The sequence below is a fragment of the Lepisosteus platostomus genome, chromosome 8 (genome assembly GCF_059453375.1).
Source record: "Lepisosteus platostomus isolate fLepPlt1 chromosome 8, fLepPlt1.hap1, whole genome shotgun sequence".
NCBI classification, from domain to species: Eukaryota; Metazoa; Chordata; class Actinopteri; order Semionotiformes; family Lepisosteidae; genus Lepisosteus; species Lepisosteus platostomus.
The window spans coordinates 56,778,572-56,793,529 of NC_142618.1; the positions used below are offsets into that span (position 1 = coordinate 56,778,572).

At 35.1% G+C, this 14,958-nt stretch overlaps 1 protein-coding gene across 4 annotated transcripts in view; it reads right to left on the minus strand.

Annotated features, from left to right (window-relative positions):
- Nucleotides 1–14,958, minus strand: part of drosha (drosha ribonuclease III) — a 68,538-nt gene that overhangs the window by 25,654 nt on the left and 27,926 nt on the right. For 2 of the 4 annotated variants that reach the window (XM_088643975.1, XM_088643977.1), the window contains 3 exons: nt 11,483–11,553; nt 4,206–4,250; nt 1,391–1,548 (listed from right to left, as the gene is read on the minus strand). In XM_088643975.1, the coding sequence (XP_088500101.1) occupies nt 1,391–1,548; nt 4,206–4,250; nt 11,483–11,553 (274 nt within the window). Of the gene's footprint in view, nt 1–1,390; nt 1,549–4,205; nt 4,251–11,473; nt 11,554–14,958 lie in introns of all 4 variants that reach the window. The other 2 variants (XM_088643974.1, XM_088643976.1) reach the window with 1 other exon arrangement.

The following is a 14,958-nucleotide window of genomic DNA, read 5'->3' on the forward strand; positions in this document are numbered from 1 at the left end:
TATCTAGTGGAATGTTAGCTGACTGGACTGAAAAAAAGACAACTGCCCTTCAAAAGATGCTGCTATTAAAAATAGAAACAGAGATGCATTCTTTTTTCTGAGGGCTAAACAGATTTGTTTCTCCACAATTTCTAAGAAATCACATCAACCCAACTGCTGAGGGGGAGACAATGTAGATTAGTTGGTTGGTAGTTAAATCATACAGGTAGGATGTTCTTTCATATACATATTTAGAGATTCTCCACTAAACAGCATTAAAAGCAGAATGAATGCAATATTTTATTCACATTGGTCAAGCTAAAAAAACATAGAAAATAGACATCTGCAATGATAGCCCAGTGGGAAAATATTAGGAAATACCATAAATCACAACCTAGTTATAAGTGGGAATGGATGTTTTTTTTAGCTTAAGTGACAAAGTAATCAGGGAAAGTGATAAGACCCAACAGTTTAAAATGAGGACTGTCACCCCCAGAAGTATTGGGGATATCAGCTCTACCTGCAATTACCACTTCTTTGCCTATTTAAGATCTACTGCAATGTCTTAGATTTGAGAAAAAAGATGTTTGTCTTATTGTCAATGACTGGTAGCATACAGTAGAGTACAAATTTGTTTTCCAGGAAAAGAAAACAAGAGGTGACCTAGCAGAGCTGCAAAGCTTTTATGAATACAGACATATGTTTCCTGCACACAACCAAATCTAATCATGTCAGTGCCGCTACTCTCCATATTCCAAACTTAACAACAAAAAAGTGCATTACAAAGCAAAGGGACTAAACGAAATTCGTTGAGACTCTACTTAAGCAAATTCGCAACCTTGTACAAGGGTGACAATTATAGTCCATTGACTCTTCATATAATAATAATAAGGGATTTAAAAAGGTATAGTTAAGCATTATACAGTATAAAAACATACAGCGTATAAGTTTTCACAAAATACAAATAAGCTTATGTTCTACATCTGAACACTATGCTCCTGTTTGCATTTACATCATAGTGTATTTAATTTGCCATTGAAAACCTATGCAATCTATGTTATTTGTTAATTTATTTAGGAGCATTTCTAGAATTGTGTTTTCACTTTGTGTGTCTATCATTGGCAAAAAATCACAATTCATTACATTATGATTAACAGTGAAAAGTGAAAAAGTCCAAGGGGATGAATATTTTTGACAGCAACTGTCTTTAAAATATAAAGGTATCTGCCAAATGTGCAAATGCAACCTCTAACTTTTTTAAAGTACATTACATACATAGAGAAAACTTCATAACATTTAAGGTGAGAAAGGAAAAGAGGATGATCAAAAATTAAACTAAAAACCAGCACTGTATTCAAAAGTGAACATCCTGAGGGATAAAATGTCATTTATCATTTTTATTCAGACTTACAGAGTCAGATGATTAAATCCCACAGTACGCAAGGTGAAAGCTCGTGCCAACAGGCGAACATGTGTGAAAAGCACTCCGATGGATTCTTCAAATTCTGTCAGCTTTTGCAACACTGGAGATGTTTCAATGAGTTGCCTATCAGTGTTTGGCTCTTGAACCTAGCGAGACACACAGCAGATTAAAAAAAGTAAGTGCTCACCATAAATACTTCAACAAAATGAGAACCAGTCCTATATTTAACCTCTATTTGATTGGGATTGGCTTAAAAAATGCCACCTTAGCATAAGGTCTTCTAAACTGCAGAATTTTTTTTTTCCAAAAGGGTTAATCATGTCAAGAGGATACAACTTTAGATGATTTTTGTTTGTGATGTTTCAAGCCACTAAGAGTTGTGAAATATCAAGCTTAATGAATTACCTGCTCTTGTAGCCCCCAAGAAAAGTGTCAGCTGCAGTTCATACTTTCACACAAAGTGCTGAGCATTTGGCACGCTTAAAAGGAGGCTACACAGTAATTAACCTGAATATTCAGTAATATAATGAACTGGAATATTTTAATTTATAAAATAAAAGAGAACTGATTTATTAATTTACAAGTCACATTAAAGCATATATTGGTGAGGTAATCAAGGAGGAAATTAAGACATTCGGCTAAATTCCTGAGCTCAAATTCCTGTTTTGCTCATATTATTTACAATGGAACTCTGCTCAAGATTCAACAGCATTTAACAGTATCACTTTACTTAATCAATAAATAGGTTTCTAATTTAACAGTACACGTTATGGAGACTTAGCAGAGCACTAGCATATTAAGATCCCCCCCAAAAAATCAATGGTGTAGTTGTAATGTTTCACAAACATAACAAAATAAAATGACATATTTCTAAGTTTTTGTCAAGGCCTAACATCAAACAGGCTAAATCATCTCATCGCCTATCAATGTCTGAGCAACTCTCTAACTAATAGGGCAATCTAATGCTAATCCAACAGTTAAAGTCACTCTAGTGGGACCAATTACGAATGTTCACTTATCAAACCCGCATTGAAAAATCTCAATCAATATCAAAAGTGGATATACTTTATTGTTCTAAAAACATACATGTATGATTAGAGTGATAGGCTTCTTTTGATGTTCAATTTGTCAATTAATGGGGAAATTCAGCTGTTCCAAAACCTTAGAACTTGTATCACTCAAAAATTAGATTTTTTTTTTAAATATCCTCAGCAGTATATATTATTTGTGGATTAGAAATACACAACACACAACCTTGTCACATTTCAATAAAGGTTGAAAAGAAAAAACACATACCGATATTTTATTCTGCATTAAAGGCAAATAATAACAAAAAGAGCAGTTTATGGGATTAAACCTACATCTTTTTTTACTTAGTTTATGCAGGCCTTAATTATCTGTCAATGTGGGTGTCAAGGGTGAAGGCTATAGATTTTTCAGTGTCATATTATTTCATTCCATAACATTTCATTTCCAATTGTTTTTCTTTGCTATTGTCTAGCCTGTTCGCCTTACTGAGGAACACAAGGTTTTGAAGACTCTTCAACCTTGGTTTCTATGCACTGGTAAAAAGAATTCAATGCTGTAGGAAAAGCCATTTATGGAAATGGTGATAGCTGCACTGCGTTTCCAGGATTTTTTGTGGCATCTGGAGTAAGGAAGGAAGCACTAATCTTTCGATTTCACATTCTCTTTTACAGCCTCCAAGGATGTGCTTTGTTAATATAAATGTTTTTGAAACATTTATTTTTGTTTTTTTGGGGCAACTAGCACTGCAATCTTGAGGAACATCAGCAACCAAGAGATAAAACAAGTTGAATTTGTTTTTTTTCTAGATTTTCTTTAAAATAGCTTATTTTTGTTTGTTTCGCAGATCTTTTTTTCTTCCAGCTTACAGTATGTAGTACAAATAGATACGGTTAGGGTGAATAGCCTATCACAAGCCACTCCTTGTGTCCTGTGATAAAATATTTCATCTGCGATCCCAAGTTTCAAATATAAATGACTATCACTGGCTGTTTCTAATTAGTATATTGTCACATGTGTGTAAGATTTTTTTGAAGAACAAAAACTCAAAAGAACAAAAATGAAGAATATAAAATTAACCCCCAAAAATAATTAAACTATGTAAGAAAACTACCATAACTGTTTTAATATGGTATCAAAAATGATCAGATTTAGCAGTACATAAACAAACAGAATTTAGGGTGTTAGTTATAAACCGTATTTCTATGTGTAAATCTATTAAAACAATACCATATTATAGAAATAGGAAAAAAATATATTTTTATTTCAATATATGAAGTTTACCAAATTATAATTTTTTTATAACTTTATTGTAACTAACTGTAAATGTTATACAATGTAACTCGATATAATTAAGGAAAACAACATCAAACTATTTTATTACAATTTTTATAAAATCCTTTATATGAGTAAGCAGTCTTATGTTTATGATTGTAAAGGTTTCTAATTTAGTTTCTTCTTTGTTCTTAAGTAAACTAACAATTAATTTTAGAAAAACCTTCCTATATATGGATGACTATAATATTTTGCCCATTTTTTTGAAGCACGCACTTGAAGGCGATATAACTTAATGCTCTGTACAAACTTTCACATTTTTATTTTTTATCTCCAGGACAACAGCAATGAAGGAAATGCCAAGCCACACGACAGACAGTTATATTTATTTTTGAGTCCTAGGGTTGCAATATCATTTAAGCTACTTTTTTTATATTTCATATACTTACTACTGCAGAAGCAAACACATTAAGTCCATAAGAAAGAAAACAAGGGAACGTACTTGTAGTGGATGTGGTGGATAATTAAGCCATACCTCCCGCAGGTCCTGCAGATAGTAAAAATAACATTTAGTACTCCGGGGAACCATTTAAATCTCCTTTGGAGAGGATAAAATAACACTAAATGAATTGTTGTTCCATTTGTAATAGAGGGAATAGCTAATATGCCAGAGCTGGAGGACTGTCTGGAACGAAAATAAAAGGCAGAGTCTACCAATAAAATCACAACATTCATTTTAAAAGCAATTTGGTTGCAGCTTTTTTTTCCCTTTCACCGTTTTCTCCCCTTTCATTTGTATAGTGCAGCAAAGTCAATAAATTCCAGCCATACTAACATTATATAAAAAGTAAGCATTTTACACAATTGATTTACCGGCTGTACTTTCAAACACTGTTTTGTAATATTGGCAAAGTAGGAACTGTAAAATCCTGTAAAAACAGCTCAAATCTTGCAAGAAGCAAACAGTGTGTGAAAAATGAGACTCTTTTGATTGAGAGGCCTCATTTTTAACCCCCTGGGTGCGAGAACCGGTGGAAACACAGCCATGACACTGGAGGGAACGGCCTGTACCAAGAGAGTGATTATCTGCAAAAGCACCGTTGGACTTAACCAACCAGTGCAGAGATAGAGGTAAACCTCGCAGCTGATATTGAGCCTTGAACATGCCTTTTAGGAAGCCCTTTATGGCAGCGATCTCAACCTCAGAAAAGAAGAAGGGATGCAAAAACAGCAGATTGCAGCACAGCACCTTGCACATCCAATAGATGAAATGATACAACCAATGTTTTCTACACATATATATATATATTGATACATACTGCATATATTATATTGATACATACAGCTGTCAGGGTGTATAACGCTGCCCTAGGCTAGGACTGATAGCCCTTCATCTGCTCGTCTATGGACAGCATGTTTGCTCCATTGTACTTTTTGGACAATCAGTCTGTATAAACCTATGCGCATTTTGCACATATTTTATTGTTTTTACAGTGACTATGATCATCACATTTTTCACACGCCTATGTATTTATTTATTTTGTTGTCTTTTGTTTTATAACTATTCTGATGTCTGTTTTGCTTGTCTTGGGCTGGACTGCTGTAACACATCGATTTCCCTACGGGATTAATAAAGTATTATCTATCTATACACGTGTATGTATCCACATGGACAAATAATCTGTGTTTAGTATTTTGTCTATACATTTTCCTTGTTATATTTTGTCTTTTCCTTACTATGCTTTTGATTTTGAATGTTTTAGTCTGTAGAACTCAATGGGAATTACACAGAGGAAAAAGCTTCCAAGGTGGATTGTGAAGGAACATCAATGTGACCACTGATCAAAAACGGTGCCAATCATCTTCACTAATACCAATGCAGAACCTGTGTGGAAAGCATAGGTTCAGCCACCGACTAGAATGCAAACAGCACTTTATACTCAACATTAATAACAACCCAGGCAATCAAAATTGGGGCCTAAGAGTTTTAGCTGTAGCAAACAAGTTTTGAAAGTTGTACTGTAAGCACACTGCTTTCAAGACGTAACTTTATTTAAAAAATTATTTTGGTAGCTAACAGATCAAAGCAGCAACAGATCTTGCCTGTCACTGCTGTCTAATGGACTGCTGTGACACAACTAGCAAAATGTCGAAACCCTTTTGCTTTCAGATTATTTTTTAAGAATCTTGTACATATTACAGCACTTATGTATTAACAAACGTAAAAAGATTACTTTGAAGATTGCAAGAGAAATATTCACATTAAATTCATTAAACTTTCTCTCTTGTTGCATTAAAATGCTTTATAGTACAGTATACATAGTACATAGTGAAGGGCAGTCCAAAGTGTGGGGCAGAGAAAAGTTTTCTAGTAAGTATTTTAATTTATTTTCTTTGTTTACAATTTAACCTTTTCCAGGCCAAGATATTTTATTAAGATAATGAAAACTGCCAAAATAAATGACAGTTATTCATTTAAAGTTAATCTTAACAGAAATAGTTTGGTGTAAAAAAAAAAACATTTTTGTTTTAATCTCTTATAATGAGAGGCGACGAGGCCAAAAATTATTTGTTAATATTCAAATTTCTTTAGTTTAATGGTGCTGAAAGAAAGGCAACTCCAAACCTTACACACGTCTCCGAACCTAAGCCCAAGTACCAGGTTGGTTTCTAAAACATGTATCCATCCAGCAATATGCATCAGCAGCTCTTTGGCCTCACTCCATCTGGCTGTGGGTGGTGTAGCTTTGTTACTGAGGTCAGCCTATTGTTTCTTCAGCCAGATGGGGTAAACCAATAAATCAATCTTAATTCAGTTTCTTCTTTACTCCATCTTAATGGAGTTTGTCTAAACTATTGAAACAGACTAGTCTTGAGAGGCACAGTCTTGTCCATTTTACCTGGTCTGAGAGGCATTACAGACATGCAGGCGCATAAGAAATACAACCTATCTGATAAATGTCTGATCATTTTATAGCCAATCAACTAAGAATGAACCTGAAAGAGAGCAGGAATTACATTTCTGAAAGACCCTGGTAAAGAAGAATCTACTTATTTCCACAAGGACAGTTTTTTTTCAACCATTCTGCCTGAGACATTGATAAAGACAGATAAAGACAAGAGACCTTGTATACAGCAAAGCATTTACCTTTAAAACCCTAGCTTATTAGCAGAAAGCAATAAATTTCCTCAAAGATTAAACAGCAGATACAATTACTCATGTTAGCACAATGAATTCTAATTTTTCATTTGTTAAAAACAGTAAAAATATCATACCAACTTAATGTTGGTAGTCCAACTGTTTCAAGCAGCACAGCTAGGCATCTGTCTACATTTGTGCAGGAATTTCAGAAAGTGTATGCCTAGCACACTCTGCTGGCATACCTAGAAAATTTTCAATAAAAAATAAAGTAAACATTGACTGGTCTGTACAATCAATAATTCAGAAAATGTCCAGGATATCTAGGATAGGAAAGTCTTCGAAAACAAGATCTATATATTACAGCTTCCACCCCATCTTATTTTTTGCACAGTGTCAAATAAATTCTTATCTTTATACACACACAACAATGTATAGACAGTACATTTTAAAATGTTTCATCGCTATTCATTTGTACATTGTTCTGGGATTTGAAGACTTAACTATGTACCATTCTTGATGAGGAAGATTTGGGTGTCACAATCACAATGTTGAAATAAGTGGATCGGTTATCCTTTGAGACGGGAATACAGGATACTGACAGATTAGACATTGTGCAGAGGATCTAAGATTCCTAGCATGCAAAATGAAGAAAAGCAGACTTAAATTCCTACAAACTAAACATTTACAAACAAATACATAAAATTCAAAGCAAATTTAATGATGCTGTAGTGTCAAGGTCATAGAGGCACATGCAGTCTAAATAGCTGTGCTGCCAGCTGTTCTCTCAGAAAGCCTAGTTTTAAACACTTCAATCATGTTTTAAATGAGGGGATCTAATGATTTCAAATGGCTCAGCGAACGCCTTAATTGCAAACGATCCCTTTATTATGTATTCCCTCTGCCACAAAGGGTGACATGGAGGTACATCACTATAGCAGCTAAACTCATAATCAATTGATCTCCATTTTTCACCTCAAGCCATTTAGCATTAATTTTATAGGCACTACTTTCTGAACTGATGGGAATGCCACGTCTCGCAACACGTTCTCTCCCTTATTATAGACATACTGTGTCACCGCCAAACTGACCTGCCCTCAGCAAATCAAAGATGTCCTATATGTGTTTTATTTTCAATAATACTATCATACAGTAAAATAAAAACAAAATCAGGATTGCAAATGAAAATGTGATGTTTTCTGTACTTTCTATATTTGTATGCCTTATTACAAGCACTGTTTACAAGACAGTGCAGTGGTGTGAGGTTTATTGCTGCTGTCTCACAGCTTTTGGGTCCAGGGTGAAATTCTGACCTGAAGCAGACCTTTTGTGGAGTTTGCATGTTCTCCCAGGGCCCACATGGGATTTCTCTGTATTCTCCTTCTCCCACCTCCCAGAAACATGCTGGCTAAATTAATCTGTGCATCTTTAAATTCCCCGTGTGCTTTTCCGTATGTTTGGCATTCTGTCTAGGATGCAGTCCTGCCTTGAGCCCTATGCGTCTGTGTTGCAAAGATCATTTCCTGAAATAAACGGCTTTCTGATGATAGACAGACATATTAACTCCTTAACAATGTGCATTCTTAAGATGTCGCTGCCTGAAGTAAGGTAGCATAAATGAAAGCACCTGTTTAATTGAATGAAACCTATGGCCAGGCATAGATACTGTATGTTCTTAGTTTTAAATACTGTTATTTGAAAATGTTTTTACACAGTCTTACGACAAAACCGATCCTTTACTGTGAAATTTAACTTACTTAAATCTTAATCTTCTTACTTAAAAATGTTTGTGCACCATAATATACGTGATTTGAACACCACTCTGGCTACATTTATTTATGCAGTAGAACCATTTCTGAATGCAGAATCACAGAAATGTAATCCAATGATTTTTTTTAAATATGAAGTTACTCACTGGGTGGGAGTAGTAAAGATGACCTTGGACCTCAGTAAACCTACATTTAAAAAAAAAACAGCACTGCTCTTCTTTCGCTGTTCATTTAAATCTAATGCCCTGAATTATAATGCATAACATGAGCTCTGTTCTCAATGGTGGTCATGATGAGTAATAGATAAGGCCCTGCAATATTCAAGAAGAAATTTTAACAGCTAACGTGCATAGCATTCATTCATTCCAGAAAAAGCCATTTAAATGAAAGAGATCTAAATTAGAAATAATCATCGGTTACCTACTAATTACATGGATGGTACATAAACAGAATAATGACGGACAATCATAACCATTATTCAGCATATTCAATACTCTGCTATTTGGCCTAAATATACTTTTATCAGATTTCTAACAAGAACATTTGAAGGTCTGAGATGGTATACGGGCTGCAGGATATATTCAAGTCAGATACCTCTGTACAAGTGATCATCTGGTGACTGAAATTAGGTTTATAGGTCTTCAGTGACACTAAACTGAGTAGTACCTGTAGCTACTACGGTGAGGATACAATCCCTCAGGAGGTCCTTAAGAATCTGACAACCCGCTCTAACATTGGGTTGTTATAAACGGTTGATTGCATTTTATGTCCATTATGGGTGTTTTCTGTCAGCAGGTAGTACTGCTGGAGTCTGGTGATGGTGAATGGATGGATCCTGAATTCTTAAGTGACTTTACATTGGGAAAAGCAATTAGCATGGATAATGCCTCTATTCATTTTCAAACCTTACTTTATTCTGGGCTTTTCAAGTATTTGTCCCATATGCATATTAAATAGAAAAACATATTTGTATAACAAATTTAATATAGTACTTATATAGCATTTATTTAGCATATCGTTTTGGATTTTTATCATATTAAATATTGTTTATGTAGCTGTAGCAGTACTTTTAGAATTTTAGGATAGTTTTAGCATACTTTTTAATTAGAAAGCAACAAATAAGTTAATTACTTGTAGTTCTTCTGTCTTAACTGAGTGACTTTTTTAATACTGAACTTTCTAGCTGACTTCCAGGTGTTCAGGTCATTCAGAATTTACCACTGAATTTCATAACCTCCACAATAAACCATTACAAAAACCTATTTTACAGAGCGGCAACTGAATACACCTGATCAGATATTTGTGTGACAGCACTGAACCCCTACGAGATTCATGTTTTTTGTTTACCTATTCAACACAGAAGATCCCTGTATGAGATAGCACAACTAGGAACCCTGAATATGAGCTCAGCATCCAAACTAAAAACGGAATATCCTATGAGACTGACCACCATTATACTCCTCAACAAACATATAAAAACTGCTATACTTTATTCACTTAGGAGTCACACAATTAGCGAGATATTTACAACAAAAAGTTTTGAAGGGCGGGTTCTACTGGTGGCAGAATGTCAGTACACACTGAGCAGGCAATCACCCACAGTTTTGGAGAATCATTCAATTGTTGCAACAGTCTTTTTTGTGTCTTGGTTGGAGTGACTAAATACACTAGATGAGGCTACAAAATAAGAGTTTCCTCAACACAAATTGCAAATAACACTATTATTTTCATTTGGGCAGTATTACCCACTACCCATTACTGGTTACAGACAATTTTCTATCTACTACAGTTCATAGAAAGATGGCACATTTAATGATTTCCAAATTCTTTTACTGCAAATGCAAATGACAGCCTTGAGAGTAACTATGGAACTCGAGGAGCCAAAGCCTGAGGGTGATGCAAAGAAATGAAGGCAGAAGCAAATGCATACTAATCACTCACACAGACCAATTCGTTTAATTACTGCTCGTACACAGTGGAAATATTTGGTGAAGGGAGATCACGGTTCTGTCATGACAGAAATAAAAGGAGCACTTGCTCAGAATGACTTGGCCTGCACAAGATGGTGAGCAACACAAAAGCAAACTACTGATGATTAATGACAACAAAAACCCAAAAGATCCAACTTCGCCTCTATCAGTGTAATGTTCAAAGTAGTCTCCCTCCCCCTTGGTTTATCCTTTCAATTTGTACCATCCACTGCAATCGTCTCTGTGTAGTAGTGTTCAAATAACCAAGTAAGGCTAGGAGACGTTTTATTTAATCTCTGTCTTAATCAGAAGATACAATAAACCAGCTGTTTGAATACGTTTTTTTTACTGGCATAAAAGGATAAGAAACATTATCCTACCTGTGTGGTGTCTTATAGTTCTTCAGTAATCCTCTATTTCTGATGTACACAGCTACTGCTAATTTAGAAAGGCTTATGCCCAAGATGACCTTGCAAGCAATGCAGTACAAAGTAAAAACCTTGCAAATGGATTTTATCATAATCAGTTGTTAAACAGTATCTACCCTTTCTAAGCTACAGAAATTTGAAAGATCAACATATCATGGAGCTTATTAATTCATACAACTAGCTGGAAAATTTTAGCTTAGATAAAATATTTAAAATAGTGCTGACATTGGGTTAAGTACAAGATAAATCACAAGTCAGTAATGTAATTTAGGAATAACTGAAAGTCACAGAAACATACAGAAATAATTTTAATTTTGGATGAAAATCAAAACTAACATGTGGAACAGGACACTGAAAGGTACAGAAAGGATACAGAACTACTGATGACAAGTCCCAAATAAGATCAAGTATGCATGTCTACCCAAATTTTATATAAATCAACTAAAGAAATTAATTTTACATACATGTTTTACCTCACTGTTAAACAGCAACCTTCCAAATAACTCTTTGGCCTCTTCCAAACCACCCTCCAAATACACCGCCCCTGTAGACAAAGTAAAATAAATATCAGAGTCAGGATTATAGCCATCTTTAAACAAAATGCATTGCTTAATCTTGCAGCAAAACCAGATATGTAGTAATCTCCATGTGTGAATACTCACAAAGCAATCTCTTCAGATAATATGATTTTAAGCCATGCAGATCAGCACATTTATTCAATATAATAGCACCAGAGAAGGGTCTAGAAGCATAACATACATTTTTTGTTAAATATAATTTAGATGAACATTTAAATATTCATATTCAAACTATGCTATACGTTTCTCTCTTTGAAAGGATGATTTAACATCCATGTTAAGCATCCATGTTGAATTTTGAGAAACAGAAAAATAATGCAAGTCAACACTGAAAGTGAGAAATGTCTTAGCCCAAAGCAATACAAGACAATAAGACTTCATCTGACATGACAGTTTACACCAAAAAACCTAAACATTTAGTTTAAATCTAATGACACACGGAACGTACACACAGACCATTTGGGATGTATTTTGTGGTCATATAAATGTTTAACTTTTTGCCTTAACTTCAACATAATCTAGTTACTTATATGTAAGAAAGCATGAATGTCTGTTTTTATAAGGCTCTTTTATCAGTTGCTTACTTTACTTTGATTAAATGCACCAAACGTGTGGGAAACAATGAGTTCAAATTAATTTCTGGGGTGAACGTCAGTCATCAATCGTTTCAGTGCCTTTTATGGTTTTGAATTTAACACTAAAGTCTCAATTTATTCTCATTTTGGCAACATATTTCCTAATTTAAATAAAGCAAAATGATGAGATTTTTTGCTATAAAATGACCAGCTTAACTGAGATTTTTAGACACCAACAACAATAAATAATTAACCTTTTGTAGCTGAGCTTTGTCGGATATCATGAAAACCCAAGCACTATTGAAAACACTTTCTAAACGCAGTATGCATCATTACCAACAGTTAATCGCTCAAAGCTAAGCAGTGAATCTGATATATGAGAGAATGTGTGATTTGCCTGTGGAAAATGTTTAGCTCACATCCTCTTTCCTGCATTCCAAGCTATCTCCTGAGAATGAAAAAAACAAAGGTGTAGCAACACATGCATGGTAAGAAATGTGACTGTGCTTCTGGGATGGTATGTGCAAAGTGATAAGGTTATGTATGAAAGGAAACAGGATTCCCAGTTTAATTCACACCATCACAAGACCACAGTATAAATATTTTGATATATCCAGAGCATGATGCATAAAATCACCCATCCTCTCCACTGCCAACAAATGTGATATGAAGCAGATGATACAGACAACAGGCAGCACAATGGTGGCACTGAGGTCAGAAATGCTGTCTCACAGCACCGGGGTCCTGAGTTCAATTTGTGGGGTGCTATCTGTGTGGAGTTTTTATATTCTCCTTGTGACTATAGGGATTTGCTCCAGGTGCTCCAGGTTCAAAGACATACTGGTACATTAATTGGCTTCTGCAGAAACTGACCCGGGTGTTTGTGTGTGTTTGTGCCTGTGTGTCAGCCCTGTGATAAACTGGACATCCCATCCAGGGTGTATTCTGATAGATGGATGGGCTCAGATAACTTCATAATTAGAAAACTGTGCTTAATTGGTGAGTTAAGTGGCAATCAGAATTCTAAACATAGCACTGTTTTTAACAGAAAACAACCTTGGGCGACAGATGCACTTTTACAGAAATGGGTGTCAAACACTATTTGAGAATTTGTTTAGCTTAAAGATATTAAGTAATAAATCGAAGAAGATTTTTTTAAAAGGCATGCCATGTGACAAAAAATAAACTATAAAAATGCAGCATACTACAGTTATTGTATGATAAAGCTTCTGTAACAATAAAAGGTAATGAGTATAATAGCTAGGTTCCATATACTGTATACCTATAGATGCGTATATTGATTAAAAATTGTAGTATTTTCAATTTCCAGAACAGATATTTATAACACCAAAAACAATAATATAAACAAACACTTGATTTATTAAGATCATTAACATAACGTGAAGATGGTTAAAGTATTAAAGTTAAATTGCATTTTTCCTTTTATAATTCCAAGTGCTGAAATTTAGGAGCCTTATCATGGGAAAACACTAACTGAAATTTATACAAGGCCTGAGGAAGTAGCCAGTGCCTATACACACATTTATGATTTCTACAGCTGCCAAAGATAAAGAGAGAAACAAAATCTCCTGCTGTTTCACACAGACAGGCTACTTGTGTTTCATAACAGAGTGCCTACCTTGGCTACACCCTTGTCATTATCATTACTGAGATAATTACTACAGCAGTGCAGCTATTTAGACCCTGCTAACGAGTTATGGCCTTTAGCTACTTAACGCTCTGCTAGCAAACTTGATAGTCTGGCAAGTTGTGTCCACCTAGGCAAAATGAACAGTTCTTCTGGAACTGAGAAAGGTGATCAGGAAAGGTTTTGGTCAGGAGTCACAAGGAGGGAGATTCAGGGCCCAGATGAAAACTAGAGCTGCAGTTACTACCAACTCATGTTTGCTGAGGATATTTCAAGAAACAACGTAAAACTAAATTGAAATTTTTGAAATCACGCACTGCAGCTGTAATGTGGTAGCAGGTCATGTTCCAGGTAAACAATGTCAGACCAAAATGCACATTGCAGGTGCATGAAACGACCTTGTATGTGTGCTCTCACAAGGCACCAGTGCAGATACAGATGCACATTAATGAGTTCAATGAAAACATGATGACCAATTTACTTCTTTCAGACTCTTAGACATGATGCACTTCTTATATCTTTGGTTTTAAAAAAGTAGATAAAGATTTACACAACGGCTTCCTTGTTTAATGTGCTTCTGATTTGGGAGGCATGTTATATTAGTTTAAGACCTGAAAATGAATTCTTCATTACACCTTCTACCACAGATAGAGGACAGCATCGTGTTAGAAGGTGTCACACGCCCGGACAAGGCTCCACAGCCGAAACGTTGTGTTTCTTTTCTTCTCTTTTTGGCATGGAATTTACCTTTACTTATTCCTTTGCAGCCTACGCATGCTGACGCAGCTACCTGCTTTAACTACTTTAGCATAGAGTTAGGGCAGTTAGGAATCTGTGTTCTCAACTGGAAGGTTGGGGTTTCAAGTCCCCATTGCAGACAATTAAACAAGACAACTGACAATTCACTTAAGGTGCACCAGTCCTTGCAACTTTATGTAAAAGTCAACCAGCCCTGCTGTGGTTAACCCCGTGATGGACACTCTCAGTCTGCTTAGCATCGCAGAAACTAGGATAAGCTTCAGATTTATGAGTCTCTAGGCTTAAGTTAGGGCTGGGCGATATGGCCAAAAACATCATCACGATAAAAATTTTAATTCAAGTCGATATCGATAATTATCACGATAAATGTCAAATAATTATTTATTTCA